This window comes from Pteropus vampyrus, unplaced genomic scaffold (genome assembly GCF_000151845.1).
Source record: "Pteropus vampyrus isolate Shadow unplaced genomic scaffold, Pvam_2.0 Scaffold2, whole genome shotgun sequence".
Taxonomy (NCBI): domain Eukaryota; kingdom Metazoa; phylum Chordata; class Mammalia; order Chiroptera; family Pteropodidae; genus Pteropus; species Pteropus vampyrus.
This window is the reverse complement of record NW_011888783.1, coordinates 32,967,904-32,989,724: the sequence shown is the minus strand read 5'-3', so window position 1 is coordinate 32,989,724 and position 21,821 is coordinate 32,967,904. Positions and strand designations below refer to the sequence as shown.

Here is a 21,821-nt window from a genome sequence, read left to right as displayed (position 1 = left end):
ACATTCTTTACACTTTCAAAGCTGCCCCTGATAGTCCCCAACGTGAATCCCTACGTAAAATTCAAGAAGGTAAGGAGAATGGTGTAATCTACGCAGGACCCTGAATCTACTGTGAAGGTAGTTCTGACCTATAGTTTACTTATTAACACTATTTAAAAAAAAAACTAAGTTGAAAATCACACCAAATTGCAGGACTTCTGTTTGTTCCTGTAATTAGTATAGCATACATTTATTTTAAAAGATATATAATTTTAAATTACACCAAATACACTGCTTACAATATAGGAGGATTAACATCTATACTACTCCAGTTTTTTCTCTGTACTTAAGTGTCACCCAGGATAACAAAATTTTACATTTTAATAGAATTAAATATGAACATCAATATGAACAGGTTTATTTTTCAGATAATATTTAAGATTTATACTCAAGTAATTTAAGATTGGGGAGAGACATTAGAGATCATATACGCATGACTATATTAAACGATCATTCTGTGTGGCTAAGTCAAGATAATAGAAGGCAAGATTTAAACGTGATTTTCAGAATAAAAGTGTTGGTATAAAAAAAATCAGACTACAAATTCCACAACTCAAACACACTTTTTTTTAGAGTCAAAATAACAGTTTTCTGATTTTTAAAAGTATATGCAGATAAATATGTCTGGGATTACTTTTGTTAGGCTGATTACAGCACCATGCTAAATATATTATTATGGGCTTGGTCCCTGTAAAGGACAGTTAGCTTTATTTTGTCCCAGGGACCCAGACTATATGCTATGTGCAACCATTTCTCACTATGGGTGGCAAAGCTAAGAGCAGCATCATTAAGACTTCGGGGGATTATGAATGGGCAATTCTACAGTTTCATCTCAGTTGTAAAGATAGCATTATTATAAAGAAAAGGCTCAATTTATTCTCATTCTGAAAGTCTGTGAAATTTTAACATATATTAATTACAAAATGAACCACAGCTCCCAAAAACTTACCTTAAATATGGAGCTTGAGCAGGTTGTGCTGTCACTGAGGAATTCACATTTGGAGGCAGAGATCTCAGTGAACCAATCTGATCTGGTCCTAAACTGTAGCTTTGGGCAACAGCGACTTGGTGAATGCCTTGACCCATGTAATTTCCACCATGCGCCTGAATTGGGTATGTCTATTAACCAAAAAGAAAAAGCTGACCCACTGATTTCCCAAACATCCGCCTAACAATTTAAAATTTTTAAAGATTTAAATGAAATAAAATGTTATAGTTCTTTGGGGAGCCATCTTGTTTCACCAATCTATCTACTCTAGTATAAAAAGTAAAGAGCTTCCAAATCTATGAAAATCTATGATTTACTTGGTTGGTCTTTTATTTTGCTGGGGGTTGATAGGAAGGGAGGTGGTGTACTTTTAAGTAGCACGCTGAAATTCATCCAGGTTGCCTATTACTCAGTAACCTGTCTTGCTGTAGAGCCACAGAAAACTAAATACTCCCTTGAAGGGCAACCCATCATCACTTCAAATTACCACCAGAATGATAACCTTCTTTACCCTCACCCCAGGATGATTTTTCAACTCCTTCCTAAGAATGGAACTTAGGAGAATAAGTTGAAGAATAAATGGTACCAGGGCAGGATGCAGGCCTCTCTGGCCATGTCTCCTTTATTTCCTGCCTTTAGGGCAGATAAAAATAAAGAATTTTGTGGGTAAAGGAGAAGATGTATTCTCAAGAAATAGCAAAAGAGTCTAAATCCCTGATATTTATATGTGCCCTAATTTTCAGGTAACATCTCCTTAAGGACAGGATCTACCATCTGCCTACCAAATATAGCATTCAAAACAATGCACAAGTTAAATATATATCATATAGTAACTATCATCACTCCAATTTTAAACTAAGCTATTTCTAAAGCAAAAACCATTGACATGAAAATTTAGAATGCTACATTGCCAAATCAATTACATTAAGTGCAATCATATCACTTCCTTAAGCAGGCAAGTAACAACCCACTGACAACAGGCTGAAGCTGTGGGAATGGACCTCTTCTGCAGCTTAGGGTTCCTTCACAGATACAACTGATGGTGTGTTATTCCAACTTTTTCTAGTACAGGTATTTTTTTAGAATTAGAATAGAAACTTAGAATAGTTCAAATGCTGTTATGAATGAATAGTGTAGATAGAAGTTACGTGAGGAATCAAACTGATAGAAAGCTAACTTTTTAAATGAGTTGTGCTTAGAAAAATACAGATTGTAAATAGCATGCAACTTAACACACAAACCTATCATAAGAATGACAACCATTTATAGACATGCAAAGAAGCAAATAAAACATATAATTCTATGATATAATGGTACAAGCATTTCTTTTTTGTTCCATTTTCACAGCAGCATCAAATAACTCTTTGAAAACGGAAGCAACACTGAATAAACTCTAGCTGTCTTCTGCACCCAGAAATCCTTTCTACCCTCATTTGTAATGACTTTCACCACTTTCAAAAGTTCAGAGCATGGCATATTTGATAAATGCATCTTGTCTGATGTGACAGTTACCATAGTAACTATTCTTTTTCTTCTTAACAATTATGTCAAGTCATCTAGGTTATGCACCCACATTTGATCTTCTCTCCTTGGTATCTCCTTCACATGCTCCTTGACATACCAGTTTTCATAAATTAACATGAATTTTGTTCATCTGAGCTCATTCTAAATTCGACTGCTAATTGGCTGAAATTTGAAAAAGGATTCAGAATACTGGAAACTGATAAATGTAAGTATTCACTTCAGCTGGGAAGCACAGATAAGGTGTAAAGTCCTAGGAAAAGATGATCTTTTAGAACCTGCATCAATAGGCCTACATCATATCCTCATGATGCATGAATTTTTAACAATTTAAGTCATGAATCTAAGATAAGAAATTATAAAGCATAATCTGAGAACAAAAGAGGTTCATTAATGAAGCCTTTTAATAATCCATGTAAATGAAAGAAATCTTGACAGAAATGTCAAATCTTGCTTGTTGAGCAACAAGAACAGCATCAGCACCTCATCTGGAGGACTTCGATATATCAATGTCCTAAATCAAAGAATTTATATTCTATATTTACAGAAAGAATTTATACTTACTTAAAGGATTTATGCTCCATATTTACAAAAGCATATGAAGAACCAGAAGTCCCCTCATATATTTAATGATCTCTTCATTCATGTTAAAAATGAACTAAAATGTATTTGTGAAATATCAGTATCTAATCTACCCTGGTGAGCACTAATTGTTTAGCAAATAATTTTTGACTATCGAAAATGAGTTTTATAATTTTACTCATGACCCATATAAATTTTAATACTATGCTTTAAAACCTTTTTTCTAATTAAAATAATTTTCTTTTTTTAATTTTGAAGAATGTTCTAAAAAAACATGCTCACCTGCATTGGAACCGCAGCTGAAGGTGGGTAATGAGCTGGAGGATGGAGCTTTGAATAGACTGAATACACTGGTGCTTCGTTCACCAATCTGTTATATAGTTCCAGAGCTTCCAAGACTTTTACGTTCAATTCAGACAATTCTGAATGCTTCCTGATATAGAAGAAAAGCGCTTTCATATTCTTCAAAGTTTTTAAGCATGCATTTAGCAACATAAATTATTTTTTAAATTTAGCACATTTTCTATTCATATTTTAATGGTTCGTTATATACGATGAAAGAATATTCACAAAGGGAAAATGGGAGGAGGAATTATTCAATTCTTATTATAACTAGCTAATATGACTTCATAAAATTAGGGAAAGTCCTTCCCATACCTCATAAAATACAACCAATTCATAATTTTAGTGCTAGGAAAATTCTGTTCCATAAGTTATAGGCTTCTGCTGAAAATTCAACTACAAATTAGAAAAAGTTCTCAATTTAGGAAGAGTCCAGGCCTTAATTAAAATCCTATAAGAATAAAGTACGCGGGAAAGGCCCAGAGCATGCTATTGAGCACAATATGACTAAAATAAAAACACGTTCACAAACAAAATCACACACATTTTGATTTGCTTATATTCATGAAAGGATCAACTGAAAAAGAATTTAATAATTATCCTTGAAAATGCAAATGAAAATAATGTATATATAAACTAGTCTCTATTGCTCATTTGTTGATTTCCCTTGAGAAAGTGAGTGAAATCAGATACCCTATGGGGCAAAAAAATCTAAAGAACAACATTTTCAAATCTGCCCAAGGAACTCCAGACACATCCTTCTGACTTGGTACAATTTTGTTTGTTCTCCTGGGAGTAATAAAGAACTCCCTTTACAACTGCCAAGTTCATAAAAGATAAATGGCTACTTTATTTGGCATAAGCCACCCACAAGCCTGTTTACTGAATGTAGCTCTTTTTATATATATACAAGAGGCTCAAAAGACAAGAAGCTAAGGCAAGCAACCAAACATGGGGCTGTCAAGTAAAAGACCTGGAGCAACCTATCAGGACTTGTCACTTTTCCTCTATTAAAATATCATGTGTGAAACAAACAAAATTGTGTTGTTTCCTCTCTTGCACTTGTGACTATATAAAGCAGATCAAACTCTATTTTCAGAAATTAAGTTGTAAACCACACAAGAAGCTTCAGAAATTAGTGTCCATGATAACAAATGTGTGATTAAGAATTAACCATAAGCTTCTTTTCCAGTTTGATTATTCACTTGACTATTAACATCCCTGCACTGAAACCAAAGTAGTAGATGTGTAAGTGGATAGTAAATGCATTCTCCAAAATAAGAATAAAAGAATATGATGAGACTACCATCATTTCATTAAGTGCAACAGGGATTATTTTTTTCATTTCTGCAGATAATACAAAGTATTTATTAAAACTACCCATGGAACAAAGATTATAATCTTCATTGACTAGAAAATATCTTGCTGCTACTACCCTTCTCTGGCAAAGGCAGATAAGAAGTAAAGCAGTTTCTGTTCTTGTGCTGTTTTATACAACAGTTCGATAGAATCTAGAAAGGTATGACAATGGAATGCTGCTAAAGCCTTATTCCTCGTCTTCTATTCTCCATAGCTTCTCCCTCTGACTTCAGATAGAAAGTGCTGAGGAAGAAGAGAGGGAGAGAAACTAAGTTAAAAGCTCAAAACCTGATAGTCTATACTTCAGTGCTGCTGCTATTTCTAAGGATGAGTACGATTAGTGGAATAATGAAATTCAAAGGACAGCAGAAACCCAGGAATAAAAGAAAAAAAAAACAAGAAGAGAGGGTGTGTGCATTGGATTTAGTTTCACAAATAAAAATAAAAGGAAAATTTCATTTGAAAGTTTTACCAATACTATTTCTCATCACATAACAAGACAATGCTTGCCTACGATCCCTGTTCTCATTGCACACTCTAATCAACCTTATTCTTCATTACTCATTATCCCTCAGTTCTAGCCCAAGTAAGAAAACGAAGAATGGCGCTGCAAGAGCAAGGGTCCACGGTTTTATGTATACTCCTGTCATGAAAAAAATTTGCTACCAAAATAAAAAGTACCACTTTGCATATTTGGGAAACTGAGAAAGTTTCAAAAGACTGAAGTTTCATAAAAACTCCCTAGTTAAAAGTTCTGCCCAAAACAAGTAACCATGTAAGAAAACTATACTTGTTATTCCCTGCATTAAGAATCTTACCTATCAATCTCTTCAAGTTTTTCATCTATCATTGGACCCATCTGTTGGCAGATATCTGTAAATACAAAAATATTTTAAAATCTTTAAATTTAAACCAGGTTAGGTCAATTTTGACAATTTTTAACAACAGGGCGCATCATGCATTATACAAAGAGAATTAAGTTTATGCTCAAGAAAGGATTATAAAAGACCTAATTTTAATACTATTCAGCACCAACCAATATTAATATCACATGACCACAGGCAAAGTCAAAAAAAGTAATAGGATACTTTAATTTCAATACTTAATTTCAATGAATATAGAAATTACTCTTTCCAAAACAGAAATCTCACTGTGTTCTCTGAAAGTACTAAGTTTACAGACTGTGAAATTTGGAGTTATCTCAAAATCTTAAGAATATCTAGAAAACTAGTATTAGCTAAGTAAAATAAACTTGAGTCAGTATGTAAGATATGTAATTATGTACAGATGAGTTATGAACATTTTTCAGTTATTTAAGTAATTTCAAAATTTAACATGTTGTATATTTCCAAATGTAAACATCAATACAATGACCACAATATTCCATATGCATAACCAGACTTTCTTATACTAAAAGATTCAAGAAGACTTATCATTTATCAGAGATTTTTCTCGCAAAGGATTTTTTTTAAAAAGGCATAAAAGCATTTGGGTTTTTTTGTTGTTGTTGTTGTTTGTTTTTTAGGTTTTATTTTTATTTTTCAATAAAAACATTTAATTGTTTTAAATTTCTTGGAAATTAAAAAAGACACATCGGCATGCATCAAATGACTGCATTACAAAGTTAACATGGATCATGTATAATTTTGACCTTTAAAATCATGATACAAGAGAATTAAAGAGAATTAAAACAGGAATAAGGATTTCTAACATTTTGACTCATTTAATTTAATAGCGTTATTTCTAATTCTGTCCTTTTTTGGACTGCAAATCTCCTCAGCCAATTTCATTAGTGGGCTTACAAAAATACAAAGACTTCTTTTTTGAACAAGATAAGTAGGTTTATAATCATACCTTCCAAGTAATATGTTTACTATATAACTATACTAATTTGTTTCCCATCAGAGATTTCTAATCTCTACAAGCAAACACGAGGCAGAAGAAATATAAGATATTATAAATAGCTAAAATATTAAATGACATTAAAGTAATTCCTAATATTCACTAAGTACCTTCTAAGTCCAAGAGGTCTTGGGAGTCTGGTTTTGCATCAGTTGGATCTATACTCTGGAGTACCTGCAGGGCTCTATCCATCTTATCCTAAAAAAGTAATAGGATACTTTAAAAACTCACTAGTCTTAATTTCAATGAATATAGAAATTACTCTTTCCAAGCATTTTCAAGTATAATACATTTTAAAAGTCTTGATAGCTTAACTATTAAACAAAAGAAGGACTCTACCTCATCTATATAAACAGGCTCAGGCTCCGATTTCTTAATTTCCTCCTCCTCATCATCAATTACATTCAATTTGTCCACAGCTGCTACAGAAACACAGCAAATTTTAAGTTCTTCAGCATTTACTTTGGCAACTGAGTCATTAATTTATAAGTAAGTGATTATCCACAAAAAAAAAAGAAACTCCTTACACAGTACAGTCATCACATTTCATAATCAAAATGTTATTACATATGTTCATTTATTCATGCCACAAATATTTATTTTGCCCTATGTTCCAGGCATTGTTCTAGGCACTAGAAACACACTGATGAGTAAAACAGACAATCCCTACCATGACGTAACTTACATTCTAGTGGAACAAGCAAGCAATATAATGGGAACTGTTATTACAGGCATTTTCTGGAAAACTGAGTGTTACCACGAGGGTGAATAAATAAACAGAAGAGTAGGGTATTATCTAGTGTTATCCAGTTAGCTAATTTCAGAGTTCTATGAATTCTTTCCTTACCATAAAGAGTATTTCCTATATATTAAAAAAAAAGACTTAATTGCAATCATCTTTGATAATACTTAAAGCAAAACGAAACAAAAAATCATAAAGAGAAGGTTGAAAAATAATTTACGAATATACATGCCCCCAAACTATTTAAATTTTCACTGGAATATTGCTATAGTGTACTATACTTTAATAAAGTAAATTCTGGTAAAAATAAAATTATAATAATCTATACCATGAAAGGATCTTTAAGTCCCAACAGTTAGCCACGTATTTCAAATATCTGGCTAATTTTTAAATACGTCCTAAGCAGCAGAGCTCAGCATAACATGAAGATATACTGAAAACCCAAAATATTTTTTACTTTTAAAACTTCAGCTTAATATCTCCAGCCTATGCCAAGGAGAAATTATGATATTGGATCCCTTGAGCAGTGTCTATAAAGGTATTAAAAATGGTGTCTCCAATTTTCATATCAACTTAGAGAGTTAGCCCAGAGAAATAAAAAGTATAAATAGTGGCAAAGCAGTTAGTATTCAAATGAGTATTCATCTCCCTCAACTTTATTTTAACCAAATGCGTCACTCCACCATACAAGGAGGATGTTACACACAATACATAGGGCTTTCAATTGAAGTTCTTTCTCTAGAACTGGTAAGGGATTAGCATCCACATGTCCTGCAGGGAGTTACCATAAGTACCATCTAAGGGCAGACTGGCTAACTTAGAATTTCGACTCTATCGCCTACTAGCCACAGAACCCTTCAGCTTCAGTTTCCTTATCTGTAAAATGGGGTAACAAAAGTACCTATCTCACAGACTTGTACAGATTAAATGAAATAGTGCAAGCAAAGGACTTAGCACAATGCCTGATATATGAGTGCTGAAACACCACTGAACTATTTTATTTCTGGTCATCACCAACATTGGTATTACTAGCTGTTCTTTACACTCAGTTCCCCTCATCTCCTGGCCTGCAAAGCAAATGGAAGCTTTCTCTGAATGACTGACAGCAGCTGAAGGGTATTGTCTGTGGCTACAAGACTTAGTAAAGTTCAGAAGATCTGAACTAGGAACCTACTATCTTAATTACATTATTTTATATTCTTTGTACTGAAGAGACACAAATTGCCTCTTAAACCAATTAGGATGGTTTAAATATTTGCATGGTCATAGATTATTTTATGCCTTATATGTAACTATGTTAACTCTCAAAAGATTTAAAATATAATGACAAGAAAATAATTCTTGGAATTGACCTGGGTTAAACTAACCCCCCTAGTTTGCTAAGAAGTAGGTCAAATTCTATTGCCTATAAATAATGTTTTCAAACAAGAGTTAGAGAGCATGTGCGATCTTGCTCCCTGGCATTTGTCATCAGTTTAGCTCAATAAACTCATAAAAAATTTTTTAAAAACCACACAGAAAAATACAAGAATTAAATGCCAATCTACTTTATGTTCAAACTGAACCATTAAATTCAAGTGTAAAAAACTTCAACAGATTGAACCTTCTCTAAGATTTAACTTACCTGCCTCAGACTCTATGTTTAAATTAGTTGTTACAAAATTAGATGGGAAGAGTCCTATTCCTCTGTGATTTTCTCCTTTCCACCAATTGGCATCACTGAAAATACAGTGTAAAAATGTCATTTGTTCCTCTACATTTTAGTGCATTAGATTCAACAGGGATTAAAATAAAAATTAAATTTAGCCTACTATGAAAAATATTAGTTCACATCCGACTATATTTAATAGTTCTTAAATTTAATAAAAGATATACAAAAGCACAAATAAAACAAATATTCATATTCCCATACTTAAATGTTGAGCCAATTAGCAACCAGTAATATTTGATTCTGGGCTTTTAAAATAGTAAAATATTACAGATAATACTGAAGTCCCGTTTATCAACAATCCCACATCCATTCTACCACACCAGCACCATAAAGCTGGTAGGTAGCCTTCCTGCCATCGTATTTTTTATTTGTTTAAAAATATCTATAGCCAACTCTATATAGGTGTTATTATCAATCTTTTTAATTTTATCTGTTAATACTCTCAGATATTTTTATTCAGATGTTTATCCTTTTAAAATTAAAGTTCCATCACATGAATACGGCATATATACATGACTTAGCCATTCCTATTCAGATGGACATTTGGTAATTTTCAGTCTTTTACCATTATAAAGACTGGAATAATGATCATTCTAGATTCTGGGGGCACATATACAACAATTACACATGCACAAACAGACTTGCTGGGCCACAGGATATGAGCATTTTCCATTCTACTAAGTACTGCTAAATGTTCCCTAAATGGTTGTGACAATTCACTATCTTCCTTCCCTCAGCAGCACGTCACAATGCCACTTCCCCTCATTAATCGTCCAAGCAGCACTTGGTATCAGACAGTAAAGAAATTCTATCTCACTGCTGTGCTCGTTTGCAATTCTCGAGCATCCACGTGTTTGCTGGCCTTTCAGATTACTTCTTCTGTAAACTGCTAGTTCATCTCTTCAGCCTATTTTTCTTTATCCACTGGGTCCTTTGTCTTTTTTCGTGGATCTGTAGGCATTCTTTATGTATTCTGGAGAGCAATTGTTTGTCTGAACTATGAAAATACCTTCTCCCAAAGAGTCTCTTGTCTTTTAACATGTTTATGATTTCTTTTATTTCACAGTGGTTTTTTTCCCCATGTTATCAAATTTGGCAATGTTTTCTTTTATGTCTTATGCATTTTTTTTTTTTTTAAAGAAATCTTTCTCTAACCCTGAGCTCCTAAACCTCTTCTCCTATATACTTATATTTAAGTTTTAGGTTTCTTTTTTATCTTTCTCTCATGTTTAGGTCCTTAATTCATCTGAAATGAAATTCTGTGTGCTATGTGAAGCCGAATCAAATTTTATTTTATTTGTATTGTATAAAGAGCCATTCGCCCCACCAAAATTTACTAATACACTTTTTCCTACTGATTTATGATATCCTATCTTTCAAACAGCAAGCTGCTATCTGTTCATGAGCCTATTTCTGGATCCCATTCTGTTGCAATAGTCTATATATTTATTTACTACAGCTTATTAATATGCCTTGATACTTGGCAGAGAAAAGACCCTCTATGTTACTGTATATCTTTGCATTTCTCTACTAATATTAAAATTTTTCAGGTTCTCTGAGAAAAGTCCTGTTGGGATTTTAATTGGAAATGTACTAATTTATGCATTCTGATAGGAAAAATTAAATCTTTATAATATTAAAGTTTCTTTACCATAACATGGTATCCCTCTTCATTCGCATTTATATAAATAAATGTATTTTATATATTTATATTTCTTGATATTTTTCAAAGAACTTATATAATTTTCTCCATAAAGGCCTTACACATCTTTGTTAGATTTATTATTAGATCACTTATAATTTTTGTTACTATTAGGAACGGCATTTTTTTTCTATTACATTTGCTAAATAGGTATGATTAGAGTAATGCATACCACTGACTGTATGTTGAGCTTGTATCCAACAAGCTTGATGAACTCTTACCAAGCTTGTTGGATAGTTGGTCCATTGATTCTCTTGATAGGGACAATTACAGAATCCAGAAATAACAGTTAATCTACTCCTTTCCAAAAATTTGACTTATTGAGCAGGCATTCTTAAAGATGGAACTTAAGGATAAATCAACTTCTATGATTCTGACACATTGTTTTATTTAAAAAGTACCAGAAAGATATAAAAGAGCTGTATATCATCCAAATTCTTAAAACCAGAAAATAACTGATATACTAACAGTCCTCAGGTATCGTATCTGTTGATTTCTACATAGGATGAGAAATTCTTTCTCTCACACACATATTCTCTTAAGTTGAACTTTCCATTAAAAAGGAAAACTGAACTTAGAGGAATTTTGACATAAAACCAGAGAACACAAACATGTGAAGTGCAAGCATGGATTTTACTTGAACTATCAACAATTTTGTATAGCCTTCCTTAATGGTTCTACTAATGTAAAGATATAATTTCACTTTCAACTACAACTGCAAAGACCTTGATGAAGAATAAAAGTAGGCAAAATGACCAAATGTCATGTCAAAGTACGATGACTCCTTCCTAGCCCTAATTCAGCTCTATATTCTCTCCATTGGCAACTAGTTGATTCCATGGAAAGTTATTGTTCAATTCTAAATTCCTAAATTAAGGTAGTTTGGCACTGCAGTTTTACATAAACCATTTGCTAATTAAGGAAAATTTTATTGCAGCCATTTATATTTACAATTTTATATGTTAAGAAAGAGTAAGTCACAGCTGAGTCAGAAATGATGTAAGTGTAAGAGACATAAACTTTACCTTCAACACATTCATTATTTATCTAACATTTATGAAAGCCCACCAGGGAAGGGATAGTGACATTGGGCTAAGCGCTAATGTTACAAAGATAATTAAGAAACAGTTTCTGTCTTTAAGAAATTTAAAACCCAGCGCAATATTCTCAACCCTCCATTTCCAACTAAGAACATGTTAACTTTACCTTCTGGAGTTTTTCTCCTTCCTCTTTCTCCCATCCCTGGAAGTGCTGACCCTTTTCAGAATCAACTCATTTAGCAGAAGAGACAATATGTAAAGAAATAATTGCAATACAAAACGAGAAACCAATATAAGGAATGCTATCACTTCCATTCAGGAGGCTATGGCAAAACCAAGATGGAACTCCTAACTCCACTGGGAACTAGAGGCAGAGAAGGGTTTAAAGGCTTCTCAGACCATATAAAATCTGACATGAGTTTTGAAGGTTAAGTAGGCACTCACTAGGAAAAAAAAGGACATTAGGGCTATGAAAATAAAAATGTTTTGTTGCCATTATGGAGAAGCAAGAAAATAAAAGTACAAGAAACCAAATACCTTGTACACTGAGATAAACAAAAAACAAAGCTATCTTGTCTTGTTTTAGCTCTCAAAATAAATGAAAACCTAACCTCTCCTTTAACCTACTGACTTCTTAACTAAAACATCTTACTTGCTGTCTTTTAAATGACAATGGCTGAACAATGGCTGAAGATAAGTGATGCCCTTTATGGATGAGATATTATGTGAGAATACTGCTATTTCTACCACAAATACATAAATAGTAAACCTGGAATCCTTGGTATCCCGTGGGGGTCATTGCCTTAAAGTACCTGTTTTATTTCTTAATGTGGGGGAGCCAAACATTCTAAATCCTGGACTCCCTTGCAAACCTTCCTTGCAAGTAAAACTCCTTTTCTAAATGTGTTTGCTTCTTTTGACTGGGCTTTCCAGGCAAAAAGAACCAATGTACAATGCCACAGAAGTCTATTCACAACATGGCATTTTTGGAACTGCAAGAATTCCACTTGATTATTTGAAATGGTACATACAGAACAAATATGGAGTGGTGAGATAAAGCTAAAGATGGGAAAAGTAAAAAACTTTTTTGGTATACTGTTAATAAGAAAGGTGCGCCTTTTCTATCGGCTCAATGTTTCTTAAATTGAAATCCAAGAATGATGTATTTTCAAGGGACTTCAAGGTCTGCACGTGAAATTTTTAATTTTGTGCTTTCATTGCCACAGCAATTTAAATACAATGAATACAGTCATATTCTGGGTTATCTAGATGACCTCCTTTTAACCTAAGATTGTTACTTAACCTTAGTACCCAAATTTACATTTTTGTTTAAAATCTTTCTAATGATAACCAGTCACCCAGAATGACAACATTTAACCTATACATGTTGATGAGCATGTCTATGGCAATTTTAAGATTGGGATATCCTATCTTCAAAATGACAGCAATCAACCTACATATTCCATCATATTCAGTATTCATATTGAATTCTTAGCAGTTACAAAGAAAAAAGTTATCTTTTGCAGTGATAAGTCTCAAATGAAAGTAGTTTTGTATGAGTCTGTTATTTAAAGAATTGTGCTTTAATTAGCCATCACTGAAAATAACACACGCAGCACAATAATATGACCTTTACCCATTGCAAACCTACAGACTATAACAGGTATATAAATGCCACGCCAACACCGAATGACATCTAAGTATGTAGGTATGTATGAAGGGTTCACAAAGTTATAAAAGAAACTCAGAGAACTGAGTTATCGCAGCACAGGGTAGTACAGACCTGCTGGAGATAAGTGAGGAAGTACCTGTGCCACTGATCAGTAGTATATTTAACTTGTGAGCAGCCATTTATTTTAGAAAATTTTCTTATTACATAAAAATAATGCTCAAAATTTGAATCTCAGAGCAAAACTTACTCCTTTTTAGTTCTGTTTCTATTTTAGAAATGTCTTTAGTTTTATAGTATCAGAAGTATAAACCCAAGTTCTTTTGTAAATATTCTAACTAAAACTACACTCAGAAGCCTGACATTCCAGACTGTCAATGTTCAGAGCTCGCACTACCTTTTCACCTTCATATCTATTTACTCTTCTTCAGTGATCATGTGATCCAATCCAAATGACCATTTTTTAAAAAGTAAAACACTTTCATGAACATAGTATGTCTTGACTGTCTAAGAAATCTTTGTTTTCCTGTTCTCAATTATTGCAAAATTTTTCCTGCCCTGCCAAAATCAACCAAAGTTCACCTGAAATAGACCATGATTAAGCCTTCTGATACCACATGTGAATCTGCTCTCTTCTGGACCCCGACAGTACCTCTCTTATGGTCATAGTCTTCATTCCATACAATTACTTGTACACTAATTTTAACTCCCTTATTTTATTCTAGGTTTTAGGAAGACAAAACTGTGTCCTCATTCATTTTTTATTACAAACAGAGCCTATCACATAACATTTTCTCAATAAATATTTACTGCAGCAAAGTAAAACCATTTTTGTGTATTTACCCATTTAAAAATACTCTATACTAATGTACCCTTACTAAGCTATTGATAATGGATATCAAATAAATTTGCAATCTCTGTTCATAGCAACAAGCTGTTAAGTCTCACTATTGTTATATTTCATCAACTACTTTTAAAAGCAAAGACTAGAATTAGGCCCAATATAGATAAGATCTATTCTTTATTACAACTTTAAATAACAGAAGTTGTGAGGGAGAGTGGAGTAGCAGATTAAGAACATGGGAGGAGCCAAGCATAGATTAAGGTAATATAGTTATATTTCTTCCTAAAGTTTATTTGCCAGTAATTTTGGGATACACAGTTCCCAATATAAATAAAATGCATTCAGATGACTGAACATTTAAATTTCCCAATTATGAACATGAACAATATCATTTAATAATCTTTTAACCAAGATATAAAGTAAAAATAAATTTAACAAAAAAATAAGAAACTCACATTACCTATTACCTGTCTTTTATTTTAGAAAAAAATAATTAAGGAATAAAGAGGTTCTATGATGATTTAAATACATCAAAGTTAAAGAGCTAAATATTCAGGATTCTAAATTAAAGCTATTCTAAATTAACTTCAAAATATTCCAGAAATAAAGATTTAAAACATACCTGTCATCCAAAACAATAATAATTTCACCATGTTTAAAGGTGAGTTCATTGTCCTCGACAGCTTCAAAATCATATAAAGCTCTCACTTTCCTTGCAACTTTATTATTTAATGGAACTTCTGCAGGTGGATATAAGGATTTTGTTTCTGTGTGCTGCTGCTTCTGCTCTTGCAACGATAATTCGATAGCTAGTTTAAAAAGTTTAAATGCAAAAACAAGATACCCAGAATTAATTCTGATTTTTTAAAAGTTTAAAAAGAAATATTAGATAAAATAATATTTAATAAGAAGAAATCAAGTGAATATTTTATTTGTACAATTAAATGCTAAGCAGTTAACTTTTTGAGGGGCAGAGAATCATGACATTTTTTAAAATAAAGTTTTGCTCATTCCTGATTATAACAGTCTGTCATATACAGCAGCTATTATTTTTATAGCAAACAGATTGTGACATTATAATATGGGTAGCTTTCCATATAGGACAAGCCGTGAACATATTTCTGCACTTGACTCATAACTTTGGCATTAAAGAAAAGGTGAAATGTAATCTCTTCAAAGGTAGGACATTAAATACATGTTATTGACAAAGATAATAAATTAAATTAATGTTATATCAATTGTTTGCCTTACTTTTAGATTCTACTAGTTTTCAGATTTGTGGTAAAATACTAAAAGTATATCCAGTTTTATTATACTTTTTATTTCAATAAATTGTTCTGGCAAGGAAGTTTTATGCTACACTAAATTGCACGTGTTTAACCATTTACCTTTAGCTATGTCTTCATCTTCTTTGTTTTTGTTCGATGACGTACCATTCTTGGCAGCAGCTGCAACAGTCTGTAAATGTACAAGTAAAATAAACACAATTACCCTTTTAAAGAAAATACAAGCTCTATAATTAATCATACATGCTAATTTAATATAAAACTGATATAACTAAGTTTCGTTTAAAAGTGAAGTTCTTTATGATAATTTTAACATAAAATAAAACATCAGAATTTTCAAGAAAACATTATAAACTCAAAAAGGACATGAACTGGCTTATGTTTTGCATAAATCTTGTATCTGACACACAACCTGGCATACAGAAAGTACTTAAATATGAATCTTTCCTGATTGCACTTCTTGATCTCAACTATCCAAGGTCTCTTATTCAGTAAGTGGTCCTATATTGCTACAAGCAGCTACAAGAGAAGTAGCAGCAAGAAGCCATGAAAACTAACAAAGAGAAGAAGAGGGAGGACAAAGACAACAGGTGCAGTTCTAGGAATACATGTTAAGCCCTCTTTTATTACTCATTGTGTATGAATGGTGGATTGGCTCTTTAGTCATAGCAGAGGACTAAGGAAGGTCACATTTAAATTTAAAAGCATGGATGACAGAGATGTTCAGGATTCTGAACCATCAAACCAGTTCTTTAACACAGATTTTTGCGAATTACATACAGAAAGAATAGAGCAGGAAAATGCTTACTTTTTATTAGTTATAAGAATTTTGTCCCAAAATTCAACCTTGAACCGTAGGCCTATTCAGCTATAAAGATTTTTTTTCTCTTTTTAGTCTACAGTCTACGATTTAAAAATATGTAGTACTCTTCTTAGTCTTTTTCCCTAGCCCATATCCTCATATTAAGTGAAGGGTCAGAGGTATGAAAGCCAAGGTATGAATGGTAAAAGGTACTGAAACCCAAGATATGTTTTTTCCCACAGACCTAAATAAACAGTCCTCTCCCATGACTTATGATCCCTACTTCCGCCCCTGCCTACTACATCTATCACCCAGCTCCCTAAATAAATTTCTAGTCTTATAGTTTCACCCATCTTACATGCAAACCATTCACTCCAAGCATGTTCACTCTTCAACAGGTCTTGAGCTTTCTCAGTTCCATCAATTTGTTCATGCCATTCCTCCCCCAATATGATCTCTTCACTCCTCACTACCTATTGAAATATATTCCAGTCTAAAAATTCTACCTCTTCACCTTCCTCATCATCCCATCTATAGTTACCTCTCTCTCCTGGCATCTACTCTCTGTACCCATCCATATTTGTCACTTATAATTTTGTTATTTTTCACATATATATACCATTCAAATTTACTATAAATTTCTTGAACATAAGGCTCTCTCATACTTTTATGCCTTCGCATGACTCTAGAGAAGCATTAAACAGATTATTTATGGCTAAGTCACTTCTCAAAGTTTTGATATGTAGAAGAAATTCACTCAACAATTAGAATACCCTCTAAATATAAGATATAATGCTAGATAGTCGCTTGGAGAGCGGTAGTGGGTGATGATTAAAACAGACCTTGCCCAACTTTTACATAAGATACATACCTTCAAAATAGCATAGGGTCAACCATGGGTTTGAACGAATCTCTTACCTGAGAACCTGCTGGAGGAAAAGTAATTCCTTCTTCTTTCATAGATTTAATAGTTGCAGATATTAGACTAAACTGAGGGTCCTTTTGAAATTCTTCTGACCACTCCACCATTAAAGATTTCAGTTTATCACATACTTTAGGATGAGCCTTTTAAAGAAAAGACAAAGAAAAAAAAAAACTAGTTAAAGTAAGTACTTGAATTATTTAACAATTAATTGCCACCAAAATTTTCTTTAATCACATGAACATCAACAAAAAAAGTACAGCAATCCTTAGACTAGATGAGTACTTGAAAAATGCCTATTTACATTTTAAGATATAGGTGTTTCTTACAAAATTATCCTTTTTGAACATTAATTTCTAAATCTTACTTTAATGACAAATCTTTTATAGTCAGAGGTTATTCTATGTTTTCTTAATATTCTCAGTAAATTAAGCTTTGTATGTTAACTAAACTAACATTCTGGGATTTTTGCCATTACTAGCATGGGAATGATGCTTCAAAGTTTCCATTCCAAACAACAACTCTAAAGTGAAGACTCTCCCCTCAACTCTCCTCCAAAATAAAAGCCCCCTTTACTTGCCATCTCTAATAGGAATCAGTACAGAATCTTGGTTAGTTTGGACTCTGGAGTCAGAGAAACCTGGATCTGAACCTTGGCTATGCCACTTACTAGCTGCATGACCTTGGACAAGCTACTTAACTTCTAAGCCTCAGTTTCTGCATCTATAAAATAATGACAAGAGAATCTAACTTCTAAGTGTTATTAAGAGCATTAAAAAAGATAGCATATGTAAAATGCTTAAAGCAGTGACTGCTAACTAACCCTCAATAAAGATTAGCTATTATCACTAGCATATATGCTTTTTTAGGGAGAAAACAGGTTTTGGTGCTACAAATGAAAACATCACATTTTAGAACAGGAAGTTTATTTTATTTCAAATTTACCTCAAAATGATTTCATTTATAATACAACTTTATTAATGGTATATAGTTAAAATGACATAGAATACATGTATTTTTTAATGACATAAATTTCTTTTAAATTTACCTTATTTTTTATCACAGCACGTACTTCCGTTGCAAAATCACGGGAACATATTTCTAAATGAAATATCTTTCCACAGTTTGCCACACAAGCCCCAAGAAGCTATTAAATCAAAATAAAAATCAATATACAAATGTTGAGATATTATCTTACTTAATTTACTAAAATAAATATACATTTAAAATCTGGGTCAAATAATAACATGACTTTTACTCACGGTTAATGCCTGCAGAGCAACATGAGGAACCTTATGATTTACCCTTTTCATTATGGCTTTTAGGCAATCTTTTGCTCTAAGAAAAAAATGAAGAAAGTTAGTATTCAGAATTTCAAATCAAACATTAAAAATATAAGGTATTCTACCAAATAACTTTAAATTTAAAACTAAAATCCTGTAAACTTCACTTCATTAAAGAAATAACGTTACACAATCTTTTGCTCATATAGTTGTAGAACTTAAAAAAAAGCTTGTTGCAAAGGTTGTATATTCCAAAACCAAGAGCCAAGTCATTTTTAAAAATGTTAGTCAATATAAGAGAACTATATCATCATTTTTTTTGTTCAAACAAATTCTTATCTTAAAAAAAAAGCAAGATATAGTCTTAAAAGGTTTTAAGTACCAAACACGAATTTACTTTTAAAAGCTATGACTTTAAAACAAATGCTTTCATCAGTCTTCTAAACTTCTAATCAGTTCAGTTTAATTGCTACATTCTCCCCCCAAAGCATCCTTTTTTATATTCACCTTTTTTCATTATGATGTTATTATATTTACCCATACATTATAGAAAGGCTTCTTCAGTATATTACCTATTATATTATTATTATCTATTTCATTATTAAATGGCTCCTATACATTTCTAAGTCACAAGGGAATTCCCTAAACAATTAGTCTATTCACTGTTAACATGTGGTTCTATTTTGTCAAAGCTTTAAATTATTTTCCATTTGTTCAGGGTATGGTTAATCCCATAAATCCTGCCACCATAATCTCTTTATTTTTATTCCCCCAAAAGTTAACAGTAAAATCCCATTTTCCTTTCAAAGCTACATCAAGAAAACAGACACAGGCTCCAAAGCCCCTAGACAGTCACTGGGCATGACTGAGCATCTTACCCATTAGGTGTGCTTCCAACTTTGTCACATATGTCCATAATAAGACTCCAATCTTCTGTAGTGTTATACTCATTTGTGGCTTTTTCTATAAGAAATTAACATATGCAGAAATTAAGACATGTCTTATGTAACACTAAAATACCAAGAAAGGCACAGTAGTTAAGAAGCCCTGTCTTTTCTTTTGCCAAATATAAAAGAACTATAAAAGAACTATAAAACTAAAAAAACTTCAGCAGGTAGAATACTTTTTAAAATCAATTTTATATTGTATAATTAAGTGTTCTAAGGTACACCAATAAAATGTCTTCTAAATATAGTTAAATAATACTAAATAAATTACAAATTATCGATAATCCTATCAAATTCTAATGTGGAAGAAAGTGTTAAATGTATCATCATATAAAAAAATATAAATTAAACTGTTAGCTGAATCGTTTCTCGAACAAAAAAATTGGATTAATAAAATACAGTAAATTCATACAACGGAATGTGAATATGAGTTATAAAGAACTAAATGTACAAAAATGTGTACATCTCAAAATATAATAATTTGTTTTGGCTTATGGAGAGTTTAAAAAGCTAATAGTAGAATATATAAAATTCACGAACTTTTTAAACAGCTTTATTGAAATATAATTTACATCGCAATACAATTCACTCATTTAAGGTGTACAATCCGTCTTTAGTATAATTACAGAGTTGTGCAACTATCACTGCTATCTAACTTCAGAACATTTTCATCACCCTAAAAAGAAATGCATATCCACTGGCAATCACAACTCATTCTTTTCCCATACTCTCGACCCCAGACAACCACTAATTTACTTTCTGTCCCTCTAGGTTCCCATCTGGACATGTCATATAAAGAGAATCATGCAACATATAGCCTCTTGTGACTGGCTTCTTTAATTTAGTATACTGTTTTCAAAGTTCATCCACGTTAAAGCATGTACCAGTACTTCACTGCTTTTTATTGCTGAATGTTATTCCATTATATAGTTATACCTCATTTTAATTTATCCATTCACCAGTTGATGAACATTTGGAGGTCTTTTGCAACTTTTGGGTAATACGAATAATGCAATAGTGATATGAACATCTGTGTATAAATTTTTGTGTGGACATGTGTTCTCTTATCTCTTTAGCATATCCACCTAGGAGAATTGCTGAGTCTCCCAGTAACTCTATTTAATATTTTTAGGATCTGGCTGTTTTCCAAAGCATCTGTATCATTTTACATTCTCACTAGCAATATACGACTATTTCACATAAAGTTTTAAAACATTCAAAAATACACTATTTTTTTGATATACACACAGGTAGTAAAAATATTAATATATGCATGAGAATGATAAACATCAAAGCTGGAGGTTGGTGGAGGATCAAAATGGGTACACAGGTGCTTAATTGTACTTATAAAGTTTTGTTTATTAATTTCTAAAGTATCCAGAAATTATTTTATTTGCAGTATCTTTTCGTGATCTGAAATAATTTATGATCAAAATTTAAAATTTAAAATAATTTTTTAAAAGCATGATCAAAATATAATGACCGAATTATGTAGCATTTTCACTCTTTTACGAAATTTCAATATCAAGAGATGTAAAATTTTTTCTGCTAGTATAGGGGGTAAAGACATAAAAATTACTACTTTAGAAAACTTTTCTTTTCCCCTTTATATCCTATAACTTTAAATATAGCCAAACCTGGATATCCTATACATATAAACTTATCACAGTGATAAGCAGGAAGGATGGTAAGAATCTAAAGTAGCTCTTTTTTTTAATGGCAATGAATAATTAAAGAAGCCAAAAAATAAATAGGCTTAGCAGACAGCTATACTTTGCAAGTAGGAAAGAGAAACACAGAATCCAATTAACCTCAGTTAAATGCTGGAACTCACTTCTAAAAGCCATGCAAATTGCCCAACACTATGGATAGATAGCACATTTTGACATACATGATGAAATGACAAGCCAGAAGTTTTAGGAAAGTAATATATTTTTGCCTCGAATAAGTTCTAGACTCAAGCACCAAGCTATGTAGGTGGAAGCATATCTACTCAGGTCCAGCTTCTTCCCTTGTACAAAGATGACTAATTCTTCTACATGGGAAGTAAGACCTAATGTATTTTTTCAGAAATTTAAAAATGTTTAACTATTTCTTAATAATTTATCTAGTAAATTCAGTGAATTCAAAAGTAACAGAC

The 21,821-nt window shown here is 32.1% G+C and overlaps 1 protein-coding gene across 3 annotated transcripts in view; it reads right to left on the bottom strand.

The window, feature by feature from the left end:
- STAM2 (signal transducing adaptor molecule 2) overlaps window positions 1-21,821 on the bottom strand; it is a 38,269-nt gene that overhangs the window by 3,165 nt on the left and 13,283 nt on the right. For 2 of the 3 annotated variants that reach the window (XM_011359373.2, XM_023530130.1), the window contains 12 exons: window positions 19,613-19,697; window positions 18,714-18,789; window positions 18,500-18,598; window positions 17,448-17,594; window positions 15,830-15,899; window positions 15,064-15,250; window positions 9,100-9,194; window positions 7,073-7,155; window positions 6,844-6,931; window positions 5,650-5,704; window positions 3,413-3,563; window positions 989-1,158 (listed from right to left, as the gene is read on the bottom strand). In XM_011359373.2, the coding sequence (XP_011357675.1) occupies window positions 989-1,158; window positions 3,413-3,563; window positions 5,650-5,704; window positions 6,844-6,931; window positions 7,073-7,155; window positions 9,100-9,194; window positions 15,064-15,250; window positions 15,830-15,899; window positions 17,448-17,594; window positions 18,500-18,598; window positions 18,714-18,789; window positions 19,613-19,697 (1,306 nt within the window). The remainder of the gene's footprint in view (window positions 1-988; window positions 1,159-3,412; window positions 3,564-5,649; window positions 5,705-6,843; window positions 6,932-7,072; window positions 7,156-9,099; window positions 9,195-15,063; window positions 15,251-15,829; window positions 15,900-17,447; window positions 17,595-18,499; window positions 18,599-18,713; window positions 18,790-19,612; window positions 19,698-21,821) is intronic. The other variant, XM_023530122.1, reaches the window with a different exon arrangement.